General features: G+C 44.1%; 2 protein-coding genes across 2 annotated transcripts; both read left to right on the forward strand.

Moving 5' to 3' along the window:
* The first annotated feature begins 1,648 nt into the window (after positions 1-1,648).
* fhdc2 (FH2 domain containing 2) lies at positions 1,649-15,022 on the forward strand. Its single transcript, XM_056292347.1, has 12 exons — positions 1,649-1,831; positions 3,175-3,794; positions 3,926-3,987; positions 6,108-6,210; positions 6,500-6,585; positions 6,923-7,023; positions 9,198-9,268; positions 9,494-9,601; positions 10,145-10,215; positions 11,104-11,221; positions 11,406-11,570; positions 12,150-15,022. The coding sequence occupies exons 2-12, from the start codon at positions 3,330-3,332 to the stop codon at positions 14,136-14,138; spliced, it is 3,339 nt and encodes a 1,112-aa protein (XP_056148322.1). The 5' UTR covers positions 1,649-1,831; positions 3,175-3,329; the 3' UTR covers positions 14,139-15,022.
* A 1,556-nt stretch (positions 15,023-16,578) lies between these two features.
* rhogd (ras homolog gene family, member Gd) lies at positions 16,579-20,250 on the forward strand. Its single transcript, XM_056293647.1, has 2 exons — positions 16,579-16,636; positions 17,196-20,250. Exon 2 carries the CDS (start codon positions 17,225-17,227, stop codon positions 17,798-17,800), a length of 576 nt encoding a protein of 191 aa, XP_056149622.1. The 5' UTR covers positions 16,579-16,636; positions 17,196-17,224; the 3' UTR covers positions 17,801-20,250.
* Positions 20,251-25,731: the final 5,481 nt, after the last annotated feature.

Below are 25,731 nucleotides of genomic sequence, written 5' to 3' on the forward strand. Positions count from 1 at the left end.
CTCACTCTTATGATCAACACTCACCAAAACGCTAATGCAACCCCCCCCCCCCCCGGTGGGCTCTGGGACAAATTGACAAAGTACTGCAAAATTCCGTAAGAATAAAGAAAAGTGTCGTAGAGCACAAAGTGTCAAAACATTTATGTAGTGTTTGCACATATTAAAATGTTTTCACTTCCTCCATGTCCTCCAGACGTCTTCCTTTGTTACTGAATTACTCGGGGTGGTGGGGGGGGGGGTTCTGCCATCCATCTCACATCTTACACCCCTGCAGAATAATTTAACTTAAATATACTCATTCAAAAAAACACACTGAATGAGATGCTTTCCCTCTTGCGCTCACACAGGCCTATGCATGAGTCTTACACATGAACACCCTCATGCACACTCATTTGCTAAAGAATAGGCCCAGTGAAACACAAGCTCACTGTTATGCAAAGATGAGGGACTGGCTGGGAGTGGACATGTAAACACATCACAGGCCGGTCTGTTTCTTGCACTTCAGCTGTTGTGATGAAACAAGAAAGCAATGCCAAATTAACTCCTTATTCTTCATTGGTCAATGTCACATTGCCAGTGTGATGTGAATCCTGTCCGTGCACAATATGTGAGGTTGTGTGGGGTTGCTGAGGTCCTCCATGGACCATAAAGCAGCCATCTCTCAACGGTGGCATTTCCTTGTATTGTGAGAAGTGTACTGTTCTCTGAGGAGCGAGTGACTGAATAGAAAGTGAAGTTTCCCGAGAGAGATTTATTCTGGCATGAACATTGCACTACATGTCGAGAGTGGACAAGGACAACAATAGCCAATTCTTAGGGGTCGTAACCCCCCTTAATTACTGCAGATCCAGAGGAGCTGACGAGCGCCTGTCAGCATGCCCTCTGAAAAGGGGCCACCTGAGCTGTACCTTGGGGCACCAGGTGCCGTGGGCCAGGAACGCTCCAGCACTTTGGATGAAAGGACAATGTTATGGCGGTACACCCCTCATGTCAACAGCCCCCTGGCCATTTCAGCACCCCAGTGGAACTTCTAGCTTCTTGGCTTTCAGCAGTGCCCCCGTCTCCCCATTTCTCCTGGCTGATGTTGGTCAGGGAGGAAAAATATGGACTTCATTTTCCATGCCTGACAGCCATTTGCTCCCTCTCTCAGAGCATATTCTTCTCAGCGTGATCAAGGCTCTCTGCACCGATTACAGATCACAGCCCTGCCTGCCCCTGCACAACATGACGATTAGTCTGAAATTCATAAAGCAACTTGGCTGCCTTTCATCTACAGTCTTATTATCTTATCTCAGCTTGCCAAAACGCCACTGTATAAGCATAGTTTTAGGAATCAAGATCGACGAGACAAACCCCCTTGGTCACAGATTCAGTCACTCAAACAGCTTCCAACAGTTTAAAGTTTGGGGTGATTGATTGCAGACGATTACACAACCCGTCGTTATCAAATCTCGTCCAACACGGTAAACACTGCAGAAAGTCCGGTCAATTAAAACGCCAATGAGATTTAAAAGTGGATTCACTCGTACCTGACCATCTAAAAATCCACCCCTGGGAAAACTGGGAGGTTACGATAAAGGCATCGCTACGTTGCCAGAGCGCGCATGCGCGTTCCTGGAGCGCTCTGGGAAAGTTTCCCTGCAAATTGAAAGGACTCCAACACCGAAATGAGCGGAGTGACACAATCCTCGGAGATGGGACAGATGCATGGAAAAGAAGTCACAGTGGTTCAGATTTACACTCTTCCATCTGATGTATAAGATAAAACCCGTCCGAGCTTCTGGGTGCGTGGGAATACCTCACATGAGAGCTGGAGTCGTCAAAGCGCTCAGTAAGTATCCTGATACAGAACGATTCAGATATAACTGTTGCAGAGACGGGAAATTAACACGGCTGAAATGACATTAATTTTTCACAAGTTTGCTTAATTTTGCCGTGGGGATTACTTTTATGAAGGAAATGCTCTTTACATCTGAAATTTGCTGTGATCTGCAAGTGGTAGGCAAGAACTTCAGTGATATGAAAACATTTTACGATAAAAACTGATGCAATTTATCCGAATGATAGATAAATGTCTTTTTTTATGTTGAGAATAAATAAGAGCTGAAGTATTTTGTTTTGTGTTAGTTTTTTTGGTGGTGGCTATAAATATACGCACATTTTCCCTGTTCGTCAGCTGGAGACCTGTAATTTGGGTGTACACTAACCTCCACGAACACCTGACTAAGAAATTTTCTGAAGTGTAACTTTTGGCTTAATCTTATTTTTAAATAAACTGATTTAAAAAAATATACCCAAGGAAGTCATTTTTGATGGTTTTTGTAGCGCCCTCGTGTGGTGTACAGTGGAATGACCTGGCAAGCTACCGCCTATTAAAACGGTGCCAGTAATACCCCAGACAGGCTGTTGTGATTCATGTGAGAGAGAGAAAAGAAAAAAACACAAGGCGGATGTCTCTGGTTCATTCAGTCCAAAACCAAATCATGATTAAACACTTTGCGTGAAGTCAGACACCTGAGTCATTCCAAACTGAATAGACCAATCCAACCCAAAACTTGCCGTGCCACATACCTGTAACAAGCTCTGTGGGCTGTTGTGCTTTTGCTTAATGAGTGCTGAACGTCTTGTAAGGAGAAAACAAATTAATCAGTGTTCTCTTTTCAGCACCAAAGCCTCTATCTCTGGCGTCTGATGTGTTAATTGAGCCTAATTAAAAGGGATAAGGCCGAGCAGTACGCAGTGGAGGTGTGTTTGCATGCATTGGGGTGAAACTGAACAGGATGGGACAAGCTGTTCAAACAGCCCAGGAGAGAAAATGAGAGAGAGCTCGTCTCACACAACTAGTACTTTTCCAACAACGCCTTGAACTTAACCTGAAAGTTGAACCTGGGGTTACATTTTCAGGCCTCACTTGCTGTTTAGATCAGCTGACGCATGGTTAAAGTCATGCTATTGAAAGGACTACAGAGGCCAGGTGTGAGGAGATGCTCACTGGTCAATTGCAGAATACTTAGTTGAGGTCATAGCCTTGGTTTAAAAAAAAACCCTGCCTGAACAGCTATCTTTTTTTGTCTACAAAAACCTCGCACTTGCAAAACTCATTACCTGCATTTTATAACAAAAGTGTTCAATAGTGCTGTCTGATTGTTGGTATTGCTTTGTGTTGTCTTCTAGACTGAATTGCGGAAGGCCCTTTGACCTAGAGTCTATTGGATAGTGGAGAGGACACTCAGCTGAACTGGAACTCTTAGCCTGTGGACTAGCCCTTAAAATTGGGCACTTGGCTTTTATGCGAGCCATACTCTCACTCTATCCCACAGGCAGCCCCTATGCTTATCAACCTGACTGTGGCCATTAAGGAGTCACGTGCCTTTCATGGACCACCGCCTGCCTGCCCACCTGGTGCCCCTACCATCATGGAAGTGACAGCCATGGACGCACTGCCTGTCCTGGCCGGTGCTCCCCCACCTCCCCTCGCACCTCCACCGCCTCCACCTCCTCCTCCTCCTCCACCCCCACCACCCTCCTCTTTGCCACTCAGCCGCATGGACAGTGCACGTCGAAGCCGGCTGAGGAAGCTGAACTGGGAGCGCATACCCAAAGAGAAGGTGGAGGGGAGGAAGAGCGTGTGGAGTGGGGCGGCCACGGAGGAGGACGAGTTTCCTATAGATCTCCATTCTCTGGATGAGCTGTTTGGTCAGAAGGATAGCAAGCCTCAGGACAGGACCGGCACCCTGAGACGACGGTCGACGCTGCTGTGCTGTAGGTCCCCTCAGGACAGCACAACGGAGCAGGTCAGACGGCCAGCATGGCTGTGAGATTTTTCATACCAATGAAATCTAGACATGAGCCAGAAGATAATGCAACGAGTAACTGTTTTGCCATTGATCAAAGTGTCTTACTTGCTTTCCTTGCCTCTTTGCAGATCTCCTTATTGGACTCCAAGCGTAGTATGAATGTGGGGATATTCCTTCGTCAGTTCAAGATGTAAGCATAAAAACTGTTTCTATCTGTCTCACTTGAACTGGTTGGATGTGTAAGAGAAGGCATTAGCGGCCATGTGGTGTCTTAGTTTGCCCTAGTTTAAGGTCATACACCCACCATTAAATGTGTCGTTAATTTTAAGAGCAGGAAACAGAAGTGTGTAGAATTGTGCCCATGGGACAAGCACTTGACACTTGAACACTTGAGATGGACTGGAGAGACTGGTTTTCAGTCAAAGTGTGCCCGTGTGTGCATGCGTGCACGCATGCATGTGTGTGTGTGCTTGTGTGCATGCTTGCATGGGTCTAAAAAGTGCAAGGATGGGTATAAAAGGTGTAAGAGAGGAGTTTTTTGACATTAAGGAGGGGAGCACAGAGCATATGGAGGGAACAGGTGTATTGGTGGCACTCAGAGCAACTGGCGCGGGGGTCATGAAGGGAGATGGTTGGTGAGAGGTGGCTATAGACAGTCACCCATGGGGTCAGAGTTGACACCTGCTGATCCACTTAAAGACATCCTCATGTAACCCCCCCCCCCCCACAGACAAACCTCCTGCTTGAGCCTTGTCATGCTCATTCATCTCCAAAAGCCACAGGCGTTGATTATGTTTGCCATGCTCAAACAAAAAAATTTGTTCTCATTGTACTAAATGCTACTGTTGCATAATAGTTTGAACTTAACTGTCATTACATTTTGAAATTTCATAAACATGTTCTGTTTTTTTTTAAATTACTTTGAGGAGAGAGGTAGCAAGGCAGACCGGTATGTTGTCATGTCTGCACGTGTACATGAAAGTTAATGTAGGCTCGGTTGAACGCATCATTAATTAAAAGGCGGGTTTCTCTAAACTGGATTTGTCAAGACTTGTAGGGAAAGCCATTATGTGAAAACGAGTCTCTTCAGCACTCAGATATATTTGTCTGTTGGGAGCTTATTTGGCTTCTGCTGAATTTATCATTGTGCAGCTAGATCTACTTGTTTTGGCAGGCACCAATACATAAGAATTCACCTCCCTAGCTTTAAACAATCTTGGTCTTTTTTCAGTTGTGAGTTTTTGAATTCAGCATTTTGTTTTACAGAGAACTGACTGAGGCTGTGGACGGCAATGCCAAACACTCTCAAACCAGTGTCTTTGTTAAAAGCTTTCGAGTGCCTGTAAAGATGAAAGAAAGAGTTACTCATGCTCGGCTCACTTCTGATGTTGGCTTTGTCAGAGTTAGCCCTGGTACACCGACGTGAACGATGAATGATGTGCTGTTCGGTCTACAGGGAATATGTTGGTAGCAGAGTATGAGCACACAGTAAGGTATGAGTATAAATCTGGGGGCAGGGGAGAGGATAATGGAAACCTGTGCGGGGGAGCTGAGCTGGAATGGAGGGCAGATGTGTCAAAGGAAGAAAGTAAGGCAGAGGTCAAACAGTCAGAAGTAGCTCAGTTTCTGGCCTCACAAATGACACCTTGACATCCAAGGTCCTTGCTTACAGTCTGTGCATGTGTGCATACATGTGCGTGCATGTGCGCATACATGTGTGTGTGTGTGTGTGTGTGTGTGTGTCTGTGTTTGTGTGTCTGTGCTTGTGTCAGTTTATTTGTTCAGTTCATAGGCCACACTCTGACGCCAATGTAGCGGCAACCCCCCCCCCCACACACACACACATCTAACAGCCAGGCTGATAAGCCTCAGTACGTGTGATCTTAGGGGAACAAAACCAGTGGTGGTGTTATTACATACCATGATCCAAGTCATGGCTTTAATGGATTTTACGCAGCATTTAAGAAATTAACTTTTCCTCTTTTATTTTATTTTATTTTGTTTTTTGCCTTTCTAAGCCTGTTAAGACCATCACTTATGGATTTCCCCCTGATAAACTGTATTTAAAATAAAACTTAGAAACATATAAAAACATATCTTCACTCTTTCCATAAAAAGACATCAAACAATTCAGTTTTTACGAATGTCCAAAGTTTTTTGGTCCGAAAATGAGATACATCTGTCCAAATTATTCTGGAGTATATGCAGTGGAAAAAAAGACAGACGAATCCCTGACAAATATGGACGACGGCTCTATGTTGCCGGTGATGTCATTCTAAAGATGGGTTTGTTTTTGTTATTCTTCCACAGGCCTGCTAAAGAGATAGTGGAGGACATCAGACAGGGGGTTGGGGAGCGCTATGGAGCCGAGAAGCTCACGGAGCTCTCTAAACTGCTGCCTGACAGGGAGGAGGTAAAGTGCTGCGTATCCTCCTCTGGCATGAAGCTATAACAGTGATCACCCGCCCCCCCCCAAAAAAAACCCCACCTCCCATGCATCATCTGGATGTGATTATCATGATCAAGAGTTAGCCATTACACCATACTGTCTGATGTGGAGTGTGTACTGTCAGAGCCCATAGTGAAAGATATCAGACGTGACTCTTAACGACATGTTGGTTGGTCTTCGTACTCGAGATTTTTCGTCTGCCAGACTGTTCAGATGCTCTGCAGATTTTTAGTTATCGTCTGCTCTCTCCCAGGAGTCCCGTCTAAGGAGATTCAAGGGGGAGCGTACCTGCCTTGGAGAACCCGACCTCTTCATGGTTCTGTTAGTGGATGTCCCCAGGTATGCCTCACCTCAGTTGTAGCTTGAATAACATCAACTAATGAATTCTTATTACTTTAATCCACCCTACTTTTACTTATGCATTTCCACTCTATTATGCTGTTGGTGAATCTGTTTTATGTCTCTTTCTTTGTTATGAGTCATAGCAGACCCTCCCATTCTCCTGCTTGCGCGCGCGTGTGTGTGTGTGTGTGTGTGTGTAATGACTTACTGCCATTTCACTTTGAACTGACTCATGCTTATTTAACTGATCTGGCCAACATTTTCCTTTCCATCACCACACAACCCTCTTTCTGTCCCCCTCCTCCATCCATTCTGCTATCCATCCTTCTTTTAGTTTTCGTCTGCGTCTGGATGCCATGATCCTGCAGCAAGAGTTTGACCCCGCAGTGACCTCTCTGTGTGTGGCAGCCAGATGTCTGAGGGAGGCAGCTAGAGGTAAAGTAACAGCAGGGAGTTATATCTACACAGCCCCACTGTAAAGCTCTTCCTTTTAACCCTTGTACGCGCTTTTGTTTAAGTATAGTCAAGGCGGTGGAACCAGAGTGGAAATGTAAACTGGATAACAAGGTTAGCATTAAGACCAATGAATAGTGTATTTGTGGGAGATTTTGTTGGAGCCAGCTGCTATCAGTAATGTTTTTTATATGATCTTTTTTATTTCTTTGAAGGCAAAAGAAGTTGGCCTTAAATTAAACCAATTACCAATTGTTGTTTGGTTAAGGATGGCCCTGATGTCCATTCAATATTCATATAACACCTTTACAGGCTCTGTTTACACCTGGCATTAATATGCGTCTTGAGTGATCGGATCTGAAACGGACAGCTCTAAGTACATAGGTTAATGCACCAAGGGCGGTGAGGATGCACTGAGATCCAGTATGGCTGGATATGGGCACATTATTTTACCAGTGTGTACGTGAATGTGTCCTGGGCCATATTGAAGGACCGCCTACTCTATTACTTGTTGTCCTTGATGACAGATTACCCACACCTCCCTACTTGCCTGCTCGCCTCTCACTGAAAATTAACTTAAGGCATGTCAATCCCCCCCCCCCCCCGTCTGAAAAGACCATTAAAGTGCGAAACAACAAGAAGAAGACGCAACAACAGCTGCATGGGAAGTGCATTGCTGCCTCCCACCGGTTAAAAAAAACAACAACAACAATGCATTTGGTCTTTGCAAATGAAAATGATGTACGCAATTATTTGCATGTAGAATGGGAAAGTGAGATCGGATCACAAGTGGCCACTTGAGACCTCTGTGGAGATGTATTCTAATGCCAGGTGTGAACTGATGTAGTTTTGGTGCTTTCCCACTGCATGGTACAGGTTTGACTTGGTTCTACTCATTTTTTTTTTAGTTTTTCATTTGGCAAAAGTCAGGGATAGTATCTGGTACCTGGTACAATTTTTGTTGCCACCTCCATCGAGGTTCCAAGCGAGCTGAGCCGATACTAAAAGGTGATGTAAAAACACTGCAGACCACTGATTGGTCAGAGAGAAATTGAACAGCTCTGTTTACAACCAGGAAACACCAAAGCGAGACTCGTGAAACTTGTATCATAGTTGATAATCCATCCACAGTGTTGGGGAGTAACGGAATACATGTAACGGCGTTACGTATTTAGAATACAAAATATGAGTAACTGTATTCAAATACAGTTACAACTTAAATTTATGGTATTCAGAATACAGTTACATTCTTGAAATTAATGGATTACTTCAATTTTTTTTCTTTGGTGCCATTCTTATTTTAAGAGGATTGCGACACAAAATGCAGTGAAAGTGATACCTGAATGTTAGTTCAACAGTAAATTCAGTAAAACAGTATGCTATATTTTCATCTTTGTCTAAGGTTTTTCATTCTAACAGCTATGGAAATAAACAAAAGGACATGGAAAAGTTCTCTTCTTTCTTTTTTTTTAACCAGATAAAAAAAATCATAGATCTTTTGTGTTTACATACTCTTCTAGACTTTGTTAATATATATTTAAGGTGACTCATATGCATTCAGCCAGTTGATACAATAGAAGAAATGGAATAGTTTACTCAAGTAAGTAGTATTGTGTGAATGCTACATATACTGTTACACAAAATGTAAGAAAATATTAAAGCAATCCAAAGTATTTAGAATACGTTACATTGAGTAATCTAATGGAATACGTTACAAATTACATTTCATGACATGTATTCTGTAATCTGTAGCGGAATACATTTTAAAAGTAACCCTCCCAACACTGTCTATCCATGTAAAAAAATAACATTTCAGCGAATCTCTTAGTTACACTAATATTTTTCACATGAAGCAGCCATTTCAAGTTGGCCTTGTTGATTTTTTTGAAAATAAAATACAAATGTGAGGCGGTGGTAGAGAAGGGAGTAAAAACAAGTCAACACCCCCACAAGTGACTGGCGTGGCTTCGCTGTGAGGGGGTACTATCGACAGTGGAAAACGAAACCAGAAAAGTACCTGGTACCAAAAGCAAGTAGAGTCAAACTGGTACCATGCAGTGGAAAAGTGCCATAAGAGCTGTCCACTTGTGATCGAATCACCCAGGACGCATGTTAATGCCGGGTGTAAACACGCTCTTTGTCTTTGCCTTGCTTAGAGCTGCTGAGCTGTCCCGAGCTACACTCCATCCTCCGTTTGGTGCTGAAAGCAGGGAACTATATGAATGCTGTAAGTTTGTTCCTCCCTTTATTTTTCACTTCTTTTCATCAACCGCAGAGATGAAAGCAGGAACGGTCCTTTATCTGGGCACAATGTCCCGGGCATAATGCGCCTAGGTGTGTGTTCAAGAGCGTCACTCTGACTATGCACCTGTGTTTTGTAACCTTGTTTGTTTAAGATGTCGCATGTTGTGAGATTATGTTATTCGGACTGATCTTGTGCTTGGCCTCTTAGGGTGGATACGCAGGGAATGCTGCTGGCTTCCGGATTTCCTCGCTGCTCAAACTGGCTGACACTAAAGCCAACAAGCCGGGCATGAATCTACTGCATTTTGTGGCTATGGTAAGACCTGAGATTTAGTTCTGTTGAAGAACATCCTGTAATATTCAGCCACCCGCTGGTTGATATAAAGGCTTTCAGCAAAACCATAACAGAAAAACCCCTTTCAACTCCTACCACGCATTTGTTAAACAGATGGAGAAAATGTGAATGAGGAGGGGGCTGAAGGTGATGTCATGTTTTATGCCAAAAGAAGTTTAATGCATCGAATTAGTCAAATACACTTTTTGAGGGGAAAATTATTCAACCGCTTGGCTGTCCCATTCTCTTTTTGAAATGTATGCAATACTTTATGCTCAATACAATACTTTATTCTTGGGTCATGCACCATGAATATAAATGATGTTAATATTGATGTCTTTTAACTGTTTTTTATTATTATTATGCTATTTGTACAAGATGCAATGTGTTTATAATCACATATTAAATGTTTATGTCAGGAAACAAGCCTAACAATACCCTCAAGCAAATCCGTCATTAATTGAAAATAACTGTTTGCTCATTTTCAAACAATAGTTGGGTAAGCATTTGTGTTACTCTCCGCAGGAAGCTGTCAAAAAGGACCAGAGCTTGCTATCATTTCCCAGCCAACTTGGCCATGTTGCCCCTGCCTCTAGGTCAGTCCCCCTCCCCAAAACGTGGATCCCATCAGCTTTAATGGTGATTGAGGCTGGGGAAATATACAAGCCCTGCCTTATAACATCATTACACTCCAAAGCCACTGATGAAACACAAGTTACAACATAGATCTATTTCCCTCTATCAGAAAAGCAATAGGTGGGGCGTCCGGGTAGCATAACGGTCTATTCCGTTGCCTACCAACACGGGGATTGCCAGTTCAAATCCCCGTGTTACCTCCAGCTTGGTCAGGCGTCCCTGGCCGTGTCTGCGGGTGGGAAGCCGGATGTGGGTATGTGTCCTGGTCGCTGCTCTAGTGCCTCCTCTGGTCGGTCGGGGCACCTGTTTGGGGGGGGGGCGTGATCCCTCCCACGGGCTACGTCCTCTTGGTGAAACTCCTTACTTTCAGGTGAAAAGAAGCAGCTGGCGACTCCACGTGTATCTGAGGAGGCATGTGATAGTCTGCAGCCCTCCCCGGATTGGCAGAGGGGGTGGAGCAGCGACCGGGATGGCTCAGAAGAGTGGAGTAATTGGCCAAGTACAATTGGGGAGAAAAGGGGGGGGGGGGAATCCAAAAAAGAAAGAAAAGAAAAGAAAAGAAAGAAAGAAAGAAAGCAATGGGTAGCTTGCTGTAGAAAATGGGTTATGACAATATTGATATTACAAACCAATATTTTAGCTCTGCTGGAACGATTGCATGCCTGGTATCTGACTTTTAGAAGAGATGCTATAGGTACCAGAGCAGAGTACCAAGTGATAAACATTATAAGGCATAACCTTGCTTGAGTTTGGCTCAACCACATAAATAGTCTAATTCAATTAAGTGATCACTTATGGTACTAAAATGTAGTTGTTTATTACAGTGCATCTCTCTCCCCTCTCTCCAGATTATGTGAGGAGTCTGTGTTGGAGGACCTATCCAAGTTACAAAGCAGAGTGGTGGCCCTCAAGGTTGACATCCTAACCGATGCTGATATTCAACAGCAGACACAGACTTCCCTTGAGGTAGAAAGCTGAACTACAACTTAATCTAGTTCAACACAACTTCATCATATCCCTGAACAAAGATTTAAGAGAATGTATGTGTATGTATGATTTATGGGACCATATAAATTGATATTAAAACATGAGTGATGGAGCAACAGTTTCAACAAAGGGCTGAGTAAAATGGATTTACCCCTGTGTGCAGGCGGCTGAGGAGCGCCTGAAAGAGGCTGAGGATGAAGTGGAGGGCATGAGAATGTCCAGTCAGGCTCTGATGGAGTTCTTCTGTGAAGACGAAAGCACTTTCAAACTAGAAGAGGCTTGTAGGGTTTTCCAATCATTCTGCCACCGCTTCCAGAAAGCTGTCCAGGTCAGATCCATAGACGACATGTGTAGGGCTGAACAATATATTTTTTCAGAATTGGCATCACAATATACATATGTGCAATAGTCATATTGCAAAGCATGTAATATAAGCTAAATTGGGCCCCTTTAGTTACAGTAGAGGCTGAAGCGTTTATTGCTTGATAAACGTCAAAACCTAGGAAGGTCTGATTATTTAAGCCCACTCTTGAAGAAAAATATTCTAGTGGACTTGTTAAATGATATAATTCAGTCTAGTTTTATGATTTCTTGTACAACTGCCTTGTTTCTCCTTTAAAATTACCCTATAATTGCAAGATTTTGCAAAATTCATTGTAAATAGAGCTTTGAAAGTAAAAGCTGCACATACATATCTGGTGAAATTATATAGCTTCTTTATATTCTTTGATATTGCAATACAAATAGCAAAGAGCTAAACTTACAATAATGCTTTCTTTCAATACTGTTCAGCCCTAGACGAGTGGAACAAGAAAGATGATAAAACGACATTTTGACAGAGGGTTACACTTACATTGAATACATCACTAAAGACGCATCACTCAAAATGTTTTTCCCTGTTCTACAGGAGAATGCAGATCGAGAACTGAAGGAACAGAAGCGTCTGGAGCGTGAGCGCGAGATAGGGGAGAAGCGACGTTCTGTGGCTGTTTGCACAGGGCTTGAACTGGGCTTGAGCCTGGCCAGAGAGTCCCCATGCCAGGGAGGCCAGGATGACCTGGAGAGAATCTTAGAGAAGAGCTTGAGCCACACCTGGAGCCGGCGTAGCCTGAGGAGCCCTGATTCCCGCAGATACTCCCACCACCTGCAAAACGACAATGCCCATCTCCAGAACATGTCCATCTTCAAAACCTTTCCAGAGCTGGGTACTAGCCCTACTTCCACCACTGACCAACCTAAGAAACCGCCTACCCATGACACCATCACTGTGCTTTGCAATTCACCAGAGACTGACATCTCAGCACACCCCAGTGAGCAGGAGCCAGCTGTTGGTGGAGAGAGCCGGACTCAGCCCAGTCAATATGAAGCAGGAAAAGAGAAAGTCGACATTGTTCATGTGTCACATATTGCCAAGTTCAGTCCATCTCAGCATGGACCTAGCTTCAAGGTCACACAACAGAGGTCTGATTGTATTTCTTATGTGTCCCAGGGGCAATGTGACCTGACAGGAACACGAATGAGTGGATCTAAAAATGAAGTGAATCAAATCCCATGTGGACAGAAGACTTTAGTGACCACTGAAACTGCATCCTTTTCCTGTACAAACTCTGCCACTATAACTACAGCTACTGCTTCCCTCAGTGTTGAAAGCCACAACTCAACTCTTAGACATAGGTTTGGACTGCCAGTGACGGACACCACTCGCCCTTCTCAGACTAATTCGAAAGAATCACCTGTGAAAGAGTTGGCACCAAACTCTGTTCATACTGCTGGAATACCCTCTCATAGTGCCACCGGGGCTGGGCCCTTAAGTTACAAATTCTCTGACTGCCAATCAAAATCATCCATAGACGCTCCTGACAGTTTCCAGTCACAAGTACAAGAAAGAAAGATAGCCAGTGGTATACCCTCACCTGAAGGAAGGATTGCAAAACAGACAGAAACACAAATGGCCTCAACACCTGTGGAGGAGGGGTGGATGACATCCAGTCTACCTGAATTGAACCATCAGTCAGCAGAGCAGTGCCTGGACTTGCCGAGCACTGAGAGGGAGATGGAGAGGTCATACACTCGTGTGGGAGAGACACTAGAATGCCACACTCTGGTGAGAGGTCTACGATCATATGATGCCCTGACACCCCCAGCCTCCCCACTCCCAAGACCCACACCTAGCCTTTGCTCCAAGTGGAGGAAAGAGAGAGAGGTTGACCTTCGAGAGGGAACCACTTCTGGGTCCCTAACACCTAAAGAGGACACACGAACCACAAAGAACCCTGTGCACAGTGGAGTAGGGGCCAAGAGAGGACTTGGGTCACGTACAGGGCCCTCCAACAGCACAGGAATTCCCAGAGTACGCTCTAAAACTGAACCATCAAATGGAATCACGGCCTCTTCTGACCAACCCACCATCCCACGGCCCACCCGCCCTTCCACTCCTCGCAGTTTATCCATGCGCTCGTCCCCCATCACTCGGCCGGCCAGCGTTCAAGCAGAGGCAAAACGAAGCAACAGCGTAAAGGAAAGGCCAATGAATGGGGTTGAAACACAGACTCCAGGAAAACATAACCTGACTCATAGGATCTCAGACAGATCCATATCAGAGAAAGTCTCAGGCAGCAGTCCAGCAGTTTTCATCAGAGGCGCATCTCTCCGCGTATCTAAACGACTAGCCCCAAACTCTGAGACTCAGGCCCCTTCTCAGTCTCGCACTGCCCACAGCCCATCATCTGCCACAGCTAAGAACATCCGCACAGCTGTTATATCAGCAGCCCGTATCAAAACTGCTAAGACGACAAACACAGATTCCTCAGCTACTGGCTCTAAAATCCCCACAGCTACACGTATCCCTGGTCCCAAAATGCCTCGCCCTACCACAGCTCAACCCCTGTGGAGGTGACTGGTAGTTGGCACTTAGAGGGTGCAGTTTGAGCTTGCTCTCCAACCTTACTGGATCTGGGTTGAGATATGTAGGGGTACTGATGAACTGTTACTTGTCTCCAGTCCATTTTTTATTGGTTTCTCATGGGTTTCAGTTGTTGTTCAGTTTTGCTTCAACTGTAGTGCATCCATGTTCGGCTTTCATAAAATGTTTTTTTTTTATACTGAGCACATAAGTTGTCAATAGTTGATAAAGAAGACCTGTATTGTGAGAAAGACCTCTTCATTTCGTCTCATTTCATCTGCTGAATTGTCTGATGTGCACAGAGAAGTAATTGAATTATACGTAGAAAAGCCCTTGGCTCTACATGCTTCCTCCCAGCACATCCATTACTGTCCTGTGCAGGCAACAGGGCATTACAAGGGCATTCATCCTCACCAGTTATCCATGTGGACACCCAAATTTAAGTAGCTCATCTAAGTGAAATGCAAACAAGCATGTTATTTGCTCTGCTCTAGATAGCACTGCGAGTGTGCTTTCAAGGCACCTTTCAAATTGTTTCATTCAGTGTTCTTAAAAAAAGTGAACTGTCTTGATCTTATTTTTGGAAATACAGCATTGCTCACGTTTTCTTTCAATTATGGAGGCTTTCTTGCTAAGGGATTATTGTGTCCTCGCTGCACATGTTTGGTCCAAACTGCAGTAGGTATGTTATTAAACTGTTTGTCCAAGTTTGGAGAGGCTTTGTCATTCTGATGCACTTTACAAACTGAAAAAGAGGCCTTGTGGAAATTATTACTGTTATTATTCTGCTGTTTTGTTTTCTATCAAAAGACTATAAATTAATTCAAAAGTGTTGGTTGTTCACTGAAATGGGTGTATTTGTAATTAAGAAAAGATGAAATAAAGACTGTAATCAGATTAATTTATTCACTTTGCCTGTGAGAAAACATTCCATCAGTTGAATGTCCCATTTGAAATGATTTTATTGGTATGTACAAAGTTGCTCTCATTTTGTATTGCATCTTAATGTGGTTCAATGAGCCTTTGAGAAAGCTTTACATGATCTGAATATTTGTCTCTCTTTCACATTCACACACATACGCACAGAGCCTACAGAGTAACGATCATCTCAGTCTTTTTAAGAGTTTCCATTTTCAAGGTCCCTTGGACTCCCTCATCCACTGCTTCTTCAGGACCTCATTGTCATCTACCCTCACCTCCTCTCTGTCTTTTTATCCTCCCCCTCTGCTTCTTACTCTTACTGGATCTCTTGACACAGTCACCCCGGGTTGGCAGCTGTTGTCATGGAGGTTCTACAGGCGTCCATGGGAATCTACTGGCAGAATAGTGGGGTGCAAGGGTTGGGGTTGGAGGGTGAGTGTGGGTGTAAGGTCCCAGTGGGAAATCTCTCTTTATATGCCACAGTGACGCCAGAACCTCTTTGGAAAGGCAATAAACTGGTGCTTCTTTGTATTCTTGAGTGTCCAGTTGTCGGTCAGTGCTGGCCTCTTAACCTGTTTCAGTGTATGGAGGTGACATCATCAACGGGTCTCCGGGAGTGCGGGGTAGAATACGTCAGAGTAATTCATCTCTTCGCTGCTTTTATGTTCTCTGCATTGCTCTGGAATCACTGCCTTATAATGATGTCTGAAGGTGAATAAATGACATATGGGCCTAAGGAACAGTGCAGATGGAAAGAGAATGAGGTCAGAAAGATCAAAAACAAGACCATTTTCTGGCCTGTCTGTATGTGATATATGTATGCAGGTTATAGTGACCTCTTATATCTATCTCAGTACAACCTGTAGCACTAAATGGTGATAAACCAGGAAGAAAACATACAAACAGGAAGTTTACATATGATACATCTCTATATGTGATAATGCCTTCAGTCTACTCTTCCCCTAGGTAAGTGTTTCTGGTTGCATTAGAGATGTCCAGGAATCAAGGTAGTCGGCTTAATTGGTCAATGGCATGGGTTTATCTGGTTTAGTGAAGGTTTCAGAGGGTGTCCCTTTGAGACACAAGTAGCCTAATTATTAGCACGGTGCAACTACACTGTTTGACATTGTCAAAGAATTGCAGGGAAATGACTGCAAAGAAAGTGTTAGTTTTTACTGGTTAAAAACGATCAAATAGTTTAAAAAAAGACATGGTCAGTCAAGCCTTTATGGGTCTAAACAATCAGAAGAGCAATGTTCACTGAAAAGATTGAAGTCCTGTCATAGCTTGATTAATAAGTGTGACAAATTTTGATAGAAGCTCCAACATATTTAATATAATTATTCTATTGTCAAGTTGTATATACCAAAGACACGAAAACGTGATACAAAAATATGAAATTAGAACGGTTTAGTAGCACCACCTAGCGTTAGATAAATGGCTATGGTTAACCTGAACTACAAGTACCATGATGCAGCGTATTTATATGTCAAAGTTACGCAATGGACAGCTCCCCGGATGCGGCTGTGACTGACTATACGAGGCAAAAAGACATCGAAAGCTAAGTGGCGGTAAGTCCTAAAACTCTCTAAAATTTAATTGGTATCCTAAACAACTATTGCAGAGTTGATTATATAGATTTTTTAAGGATTGATGGAGGTAATTTTGCGGGCTGAAGGATATTTTTTTTCGTAAATTTGTTTGCTAATTCACTCTCAGCTTGTTTGCTAACTAGCTAGCATCGTAGCCACCAGACTCCGCTAGTTCCCTAGCTTGATGCTATGATCGTTAGCCAACTTGGGGGAACGCCTAAGCTGGTGTCTTGAGACCATGGAACTACACAATGAACTGTATCAGAGAGTTATTGTTCAACTTGTTCATGTTTTACTCAGTTGACCTATTGACTTAAAATCAAACCCACTTTCCAAGAAAAAAACGACTTATTTATCAACGCCTTTAGCTAGTGGCGGTTGTTAGCTCGCTGGCTAGAAACGGACCAACAGTGAAAGATGTCGCTGTGAGGCGTTCAACATTTGTTTATTTATTTACATTTTTTTTCATTGACCTAATCTAGCTTCATTGAGAATTGTTACTTTAACTGTTATTTATTCAAGTGTTCTCATCTCCCAGGTGCTGCAGCCCCAGTGGTCGTTGGCAGGATGCAGACCATAAAGTGTGTGGTGGTGGGTGATGGGGCAGTCGGTAAAACCTGCCTGCTCATCTCCTATACCACCAATGCCTTCCCTGAGGAGTACATTCCCACAGTGTTTGACAACTACAGTGCTCAGATGAGCGTGGATGGACGCACAGTCAGCCTCAACTTGTGGGACACAGCTGGCCAGGAGGAGTATGACCGCCTGCGCACCCTCTCTTACCCCCAGACCAACGTGTTCATCATCTGCTTCTCCATTGGCAGCCCTTCATCCCATGCTAATGTTAGGCACAAGTGGCACCCAGAGGTGTCCCACCACTGCCCCAATGTTCCCATTTTACTGGTGGGCACCAAGAGGGACCTGAGGGGCGATGCAGAGACGGTGAAGAAACTAAAGGAGCAGGGCCTGACTCCCACCACCCAGCAGCAGGGTAATGCCCTGGCCAAGCAGATAGGAGCTGTCAAGTACATGGAGTGTTCTGCGCTGCTGCAAGAAGGTGTCAAGGAAGTGTTTGCCGAAGCTGTCAGGGCAGTGTTGTACCCAGTCCTGAAAAAGAACACCAAGAAGTGTGTGCTGTTGTAATGAATGGTTCCCGGACTTGGACTGTGGAGGGAGATGAGGGAAGGATGGACAGACGCAGCAGGAGGCTGTGGAAGGTCATCGTCTAGCAGCCAGCAGCCCACCTCCACCAGTGTAGACTCCTGTTTCAGCTCCTCTTTTACGCTTCTATTCCTAATTCATCTCGTTGAGGATTTCATTCCGTTGCCGTCATCACCAAAGTAACTATGCCAAAATGGGGGCTACAGAGTGGATCTCTCTCTTTCTAGGTCTTTTTATCTTTTAATTTTTAATATTTGCAGTTTTCCCCCAGTTGTACACCTGTTGTAGACTAATAGTCGTTGCTTTGCCTTATAAAAATCTCATGCTGATCACAGTCGTCTCAAGCCATAACAACAAAAATAAAAACAACCAACCAAGCTCCCCCTGTTTGACTGGAGAGAAGAGAGTTGGCTTTGTTCTGGTAGAGAAATAATGACTACCTCATACTCTCACCTTGGGTGCATCTCAGCAGTCTTTAGAAACTTTAACAAATCCATTTTCTCTATTCCCTATTTACATGTTTTAAAAAAAGCAAAACGAAAGGCACAACATCCACAGGTTGAATAACTTAATTTCAAGTTACATGGGTAAAAACAAATGCCAGTTTCCCCTAATCATTGTGTACAGATTAGAGGTTAAACTCTTTACCACAGCAGTTCTTCGTGTGCTCATTGTTGCATGATAGTGCTGTCTGGCAGTGTGCCCTGGCTGCCTCTTGTGCTGCTCTCTCTCACTGCCATGCATGGAGAGGCCAGTAGGCCCTGGGAGATAAGCTGGACCATTAAAAGCAGCCGACCGTTTGCCTTCTCCGTTGATGGAGGAGCAAGTGTCCATAAGGGTCTGCCAAAACAACAGCCATTGCTACTGGGTTCCTTGTGTCTCCGGTTGAAGTACCTCTATCCTCTGTACATGTCAGGCTAACAATGAGTACTATTTGAACCACTCCCATGCATAGCTTTTTAACAGGTTATGCAGTGATTGTCTTGGCTAATTGTGTTGACTGAAATGTAGTTTTTCCTGAATGTTCTTAACTCATCATGAGTGTGGTCATGGCCAAAGTTAGTTATTTTTCTTGTAACCTTTGTTGATTTGATCAGAGACATGTTTGTGTCTTGTAGTTAATGCTTGAATTTGACAAACCAGAACTCACAAGTCTCCCCTTTTCAACTGCATTATTACCTTTTACATTTTTTAAGGTTGAGAAGGTTTTTATGACCGCCACATGACTATTTATGAATTGCCTGTAGTGCCATAATCAGTCAGGTTTAATTGGCTTGTGCTCAACTGTAGTCTGGTTCCAACAGTTAAGTCAGTTAACTGAAAATTATTCCATCTCATAAGGAGCACAGTGCTAGAACTGCCTTGTAGCTTGTTGTTGGTACATGTTTTCTTCCTTGCAGCACAAGTTTCACACACGGGGCTTTTTATCTGGTCAGGTGCCTTATTTAAACCAAAGACCGAAGCAGTGCTCCCACCCACACCTAAAGGCTCATATAGCACTGCAAGTCCCATGAGGCGTCTTTGCATTTGAAATGAGAATTGAAACAGGGGAATCACTCGAGTTGTGGTTTCATAAGACTTTTCAGAAGCTGAATGCCGCATTTCCTGCCTATAAACATACTCGACTCGTTTGCGACACACAGGTGCTAAATGCACTCTGTGTCTGTGTGAAACAGGGTGCTTAATGCCCACAGCTCTTAACTGATTGTGGTTTACATCCTTGCATTGCTCCGCTGCAATGAGGCCAAGACTTATAAACATATAACTGACACGTAACAAGTGAGGCAAGAGCTCTCTGTTAGCGGAAAGGGCCTTGCCTACATCGTTGAGGATTTTTATACTCTTATAAAATATTTTTTTAAATTGATAATTGGTTGCTTGTTGGTGCCCAGAACTGTCAGTAGTAACAGTAATCCTTTTAACGTATTGTTTTTTCCTGTTCTTTTCGTGTATTCATTTAAACAGGGCATATTTTTTTGTAAGTAAACCCAGACTGTGGCCTGTGTAAAGTATAGAAAATCTGAAGCATGACACAAGTGGTAGGTTGTGTATTACAGCAGTGAGGCGGTTTGTCTGAGATCTGCAGAAGTATGATATTTTCACAGATAAATATGACTGTGGAGGGGTGAATGTAAGTGTATGATGTGTCAAAACTGTCAACTGTATGTGAGGTTTTTTTTTTTTCTGCCATGTCCCGATTTCACTCAGTTATGCTGTTGAAGTGGAACATACACCTGTGGGTTTTCTCTGTGTCCCGGAGCTGTCTGTATGCTACCGTGTGTGTGGTACTACACTTTTACACTGGGAACTTGATTTGTAGAAATCTATTTGTAATTGTTTTATATATAACAAAAGCATATTTGTATAAATGAACTAACAGTGAGATGATTTTAAATTATGCCAAATAAAACGGTGGTTAAACCCAAATGGTATATATTTTGTTTTTGTCATACTGGGCTTGCTGTACATATATAAACGGTTCAGATCACTTAAAGTTTTAAGAAGTCAGTAGCATATTACAGACAATAGCATGTCAAAACTACTTAATGAATAAACAATATGTGTGTAAAATACATAACACTAAATTTCCCTCCACTGATGCAGTATATTCCTGCGCCATACTCACCAGTAAATCCGTTTCATTACCAATTCTCAACACTAGATGGAGACAGAACTCTAGCATGAGTTCACATTAAGTAGAGTGAAGCTCGTTCTCTATGGCCGTTCCCCCGCGGTACATTCAGAGTTAATGGTCTATACCCATCCTACTTTTAGGGCTATCTTTCAATTTAGCATCCACAAGTTCAATCGGTTGAAGGCACTTAGAAAGTCAATGTGCTGATACCTCTGAAAAATTTGTTTGACCTTTAAGGGTGATGGCTCTGACAAATGACAGATGTGCTGAAGTTGCAAATCCATTACAACACCATTGCAGCAATAGTAAGAGCCAATTTTTTTTATTTATTATTTTTGCATGAGAAGCAGTCTCCAAATGTATGGCTGTCTGCATCCGTTTACAAAGTGGCAAAACCTTTTCCAGAGAAAGGTACTTGATGTTTATGTCAGTGGAGGATCTGTGGTGAACATGATGCAAGCCTTTGAAACAGCGTTAAAGCCGGCACCACCTCAAGGCACACCTGGAGTAGAAGCGATGACCAAATGAGATGAGAAGGGATTCGAAAGGAACGCTAACTACAATATGCTTAACTGAGGCTGGTGGCTTATGAGACTTGTCAGAATCAGAATCAGCTGAATTGGCCAAGTGTGTCTATGAACATGAGGAATTTGATTCTGGTTCACAGCAACTTCTCATACTTGCAGACATCACTCACACAAAAAAAAAAACTTTGAATTTGACCAATGAGCACAGCTCACATCCATCTGTCTGAGACTGCTATATGGAATGGTGTAACCATGTCTCGATCAGCTTGCACGGCTGTAGATGTTTTTTATGTGAGACAGGCGCACAGGAAAAGATAAACACAAAACCCTGTGTTTGAACAACACAGCGAGATATTTTCTCAACCTTCCCTCTCTGCTATTGTAAAATAAAATGCAATACTGAAGGTTGGCAAGCTAGCATAGCCTCTCTGCGCTGTGACTCATTAGTGTGGAGCGTGTGGGAGTGTTGGTCTCCACCAGAACCTTGATGTGGACTTTGTCTATCATCACTCCATCACCTTTGTTCTATCTCCCCCTCCCCACTGTCTGTTTGATGATGCGTTGGAAAGGGCCAGAGGGGTGGGCAGCTCCGGGCACCATACAAGCAAAGGATTAGGGGAGGTTCCTCTACATCACTCTTCTTCTTCTTCTTCTTCTTCTTCTTCTTCTTCTTCTTCTTCTTCTTCCTCCTCCTTCTCTTCTTCTTCTTCTCCTTCTTCATTTTTTTTTAAAGATGAAGAAGCTGAGGCCTTGATCTCACGGACAGCCTGCAGCTAGAAGGAGACTGAGGAAGCTGCGGTTCTGCATTCAAATCAAACTGTTCCAGCAGAAAGAGAGGAGAATGAGATTGCAAAGGGACATAGAAGGGAAGCAAAGGCTATTGGCTGTGTTCAGCATTCCTCAAAGGAGACGGAGGGGAAAAAAGAAAAAGAAATGAGACATAAACGGAGAAAAAAAGGCAAAGGAAATGGCCATAGATACATAATAATACATAACATTAAATCGATAATAAAGGCTGAGAAGATGGAAGTGGGGTGAAGAGAATAGTGCTGAATAATCTGGAGATGCCTCAATAAGGCAGAATGGGCTGAGTGGTGGGGCTGAAATGAACTGTCTTATTGTCCCATAACGTTTGCATTAGTATTCAACACCGGTCTAGGAGCCCAGATGAGGACTTGTTGAGGCCAAACCACAATAGAGGGTAGGTGGAGAGTGTGGGGGAGGAGACAATATCGAAGGTCAGTATGAAAAGAGAAGAGAAGAGAAGAGAAGAGAAGAGAAGAGAAGAGAAGAGAAGAGAAGAGAAGAGAAGAGGAAAAAGGACAGCTAGTGGTTGACGTCAGTTTGCATCTCTGACATGGAGAACTTCCACCTGCAGATCTCCGGTGTCCTCCTCACACTCTACTTCTTTGCACTCTTTTTTTTCTGCCTCTGAGGACGCAAACAAAGAATTCAGCAGGGTTGATTAGATACAGGGTGTGCATAGCTGTGCATAGTTGATACACAATCCATTTAAATCCACAAGAGGTTGTTCTCACACTGTAAACCGGAGATGTGTATACCACCCGCACCACGGCGAAGGGATGCCAGATGGCACGGGGGTGCCAGAGCCACTTAACACTGACGCTCCCCAAATAAACGTCGCCACCACAACACGGTTCCACTGAGGCAGGGGTTGGAGAGGGTCATGAAAGGGAAAAGTTATTCGTAGGAAGAGCTGCGGTTAAATAATGTGTGAGTAAGCTGCTGACAAGCTCAGTTTGCGCTTTGCTCTAAATTGAGTATTGGGATGCGTTGGGAAATTGTATTGTCTACTTTAGCATAAGAGCCTGCACACAAACACACACACACACACTCACACACACACACACACACACACACGATATCCTAGCTCGTCCAATTAGCAGCTGTTATAATACCCTCTGTCTAAGCTGTCAGATCTCTGAAACAGCATTACGGTGTGAAACCAAACACGGTGAAGCTAAAACAAACTACCTCCTCTGTTTTCCATCTCTTCTCCTTTACCCCCCCCCCCCCCCCCCCGCCCCATTATTTCCTGCCTTGATTTTCTCTGTGACCTACAGGGAGTGTCCGACAGCGATCAGAACCTTTTCACAAACGCATCAACCCAGTCAGTTCGCAAAAGGTCATCCGGCAATTTAGGCCGCCCGGTACTGAATCAGCCTGACCCGAACACTCGTCACTATGAATACATCTCTAATCATCAGCCCATGACTTTGCTACCCGCGGCACGACTCCGGCAGTCAGAACTCATACTTGTCCAGAGCACTGATGCTTCATTACAGCTGCTCGGGCACATCGGTGAGTTTTTCTGCCGTTTTAAGAGGACTTCGGAGGGCGGAAACTCTGGCCTCCTCGTACCGAGAGAGGACTTCCTCTTGCTGCCTCGGTTGCCGTTCTCTGCAGTGCTGTGCCATCTTTGATGCCTCCTCTTCCTCTCTTTTTAGGAACAGATCGCACCGGTCCCCTCTCTCTGAAATACTAGATTGTACGGCTTAACCAGGTGGAAAACGCTTCTTAGAGAAGAAAAGGGTTATTTGCCTTTATGCGGTCATAAGCGATCCCCCCCCCCCCCACTAAAGCTGTGCCTTTTGAAACTTGCGCTGTTCCATTTTACAGACTCCGGCTGTCTTTGTTCAGTCACTGCATCAGTTTCATTCTTCAGGTTACTGTTGTTATGGAGAATGACACTTTTGTCAAAGCCTGTACGGGCTACGGAGGTTGTGAAGGCAAGAGTCTTTGGAGTGTTAATCCAATCGTCTCTAGTCCCATGTGAGGAAAGGGGATTGAGTCGGGAGTATTTGTGTGTGTGTGTGTGGGAGAGAGAGAGAGAGAGAGAGAGAGAGAGAGAGAGAGAGAGAGAGAGAGAGAGAGAGAGAGAGAGAGAGAGAGAGAGAGAGAGAGAGAGAGAGAGAGAGAGAGAGAGAGAGAGAGAGAGAGAGAGAGAGAGAGAGAGAGAGAACGAGAGAGAGAGTTGTGTGTTTGTGTGTGTTTCTCTCAGATGTTTATGGATTACTGGTGGGTCAGCCCATGCAGCTGAGCCTCTTCTGGACAGAGAACATGTGACGTCATTGGCACAAAGAATGTTGTGCTTGGCCTTGGGTGTATAAACCCCATAGCCTGTTCTCAGCAAACACTGCAGCATGGTATTTCACCCCACACACACACACACACACACACACACACACACACACACACACAGCATGAAAAAACAGCATATGGCTCAACAAGCTGTTTTCTCAATTGAATAATCTCCCACGTTGGTGTTGTTATGATTTTACAAGGTGGGCCACAGCAAATAGTGCTCCCACTGAGACTATCGGTGTCTTCTTCTTGAGCTAGCAGGCCTGGTATCAAGTGTTTTTCTCTTCGCATCTGGCCTTCCCTTCTATCCTCTGTCTCTTTTTCCCTCTTTATAAATTCACGGTGAAATATAGCCTATGTGTTCACTGCTCAATGCATTTGCATGAGTTTTTTTTCTTTCTATTATTGCAGATTGTCAAATCATTTTCAATTTATTCTTCGGTGCGTGTGGGGTGAGAAAACGGTAGGAAAAAGTTTTGCATTGCCATCATCCGGAGCATGACACTGCATCAGACTATCAGCTTGTATGTGTGCATGCATGGTTGTTTGTGGCTTTGCATACACAATGTGTGTGTGTGTGCCTGCGGTAATAGATGAGCTGCTTTTGTAACGTCTTACACACTTAGTCTAACTGAGGTTTCTTTGTGGCCACTGAAACAGGAAATTAGCCCGTGCACAGACTATTATAATCTACAAGCCGATGCTCAGACGTTCACCTTCTGAAGAGACTAACTGAGAAGAAGAGAGGAAAAGAAAAGAAATGGACAAGAAAAGAAATGGACAAGTAGCAATAACAATAGAGGGGAAAATAGAGACAAGACAGAGCAAACATACAGCCTACAGGGTGTACATGGAATCCTATTTCTCCCCCAAACCAAGCCATGCTCCTATCCTCACAGCCCAAATCCCCTCTCCCCACTGAGTCGACTTTATCTCTTATTCAGCTCTTCTTCTTCTCCATAGAAGTCTGCTTCAAGGTCCATGGCTTGATGAGTGAGTCGTCTCCTCCAGATGTGACAACTTGGCTGCAGCTTTGGATTATGCCACTCTCTCCAGCGGCTGAGGAGACACACTGTATGCTGTAACTGAAGCTGGCTCCCACTGGGGCTCAGCACTAATCGCTAATGAAGTCAGAGTAAACCCCCCCCCCTGTCCCCCAAATGAGGAGGAGGCAGATGAGGTTTGACCCCTGTCTGCTCTCTGTGTGTGGTCCCTCGGCGCTCACATGCTGTAAATGTAGCCATAATGGAGGTTGGATCGGATATGGTTACAGCATGCATGCAGATTTACACACTCACATGCAGTCCTCAACACGTGTATGCACATGTAACATACACACACACACACACACACACACACACACACACACACACACACACACACACACACACACACACACATCTAGAGACTTCCACGAAACATATATGGAATGGATGCTAACACACTGACGGTGACACAGCTTGCATCATGCACACATTCCTGGACAGATGCTGGGCTAAAGACGATGAATGCCGTCATGTACAAATGTTTGCATGTGCAGTGCTTAGCACAGATATTTGCACATGTATCAGTGCACACATCTGACATATAAGCTCATGCACAGGTGTTCTCGAGGTCCGCAGTACCCGATGGATTTACTCTCCCCA

Source organism: Lampris incognitus, chromosome 1 (assembly GCF_029633865.1).
Source record: "Lampris incognitus isolate fLamInc1 chromosome 1, fLamInc1.hap2, whole genome shotgun sequence".
Taxonomy (NCBI): Eukaryota; Metazoa; Chordata; class Actinopteri; order Lampriformes; family Lampridae; genus Lampris; species Lampris incognitus.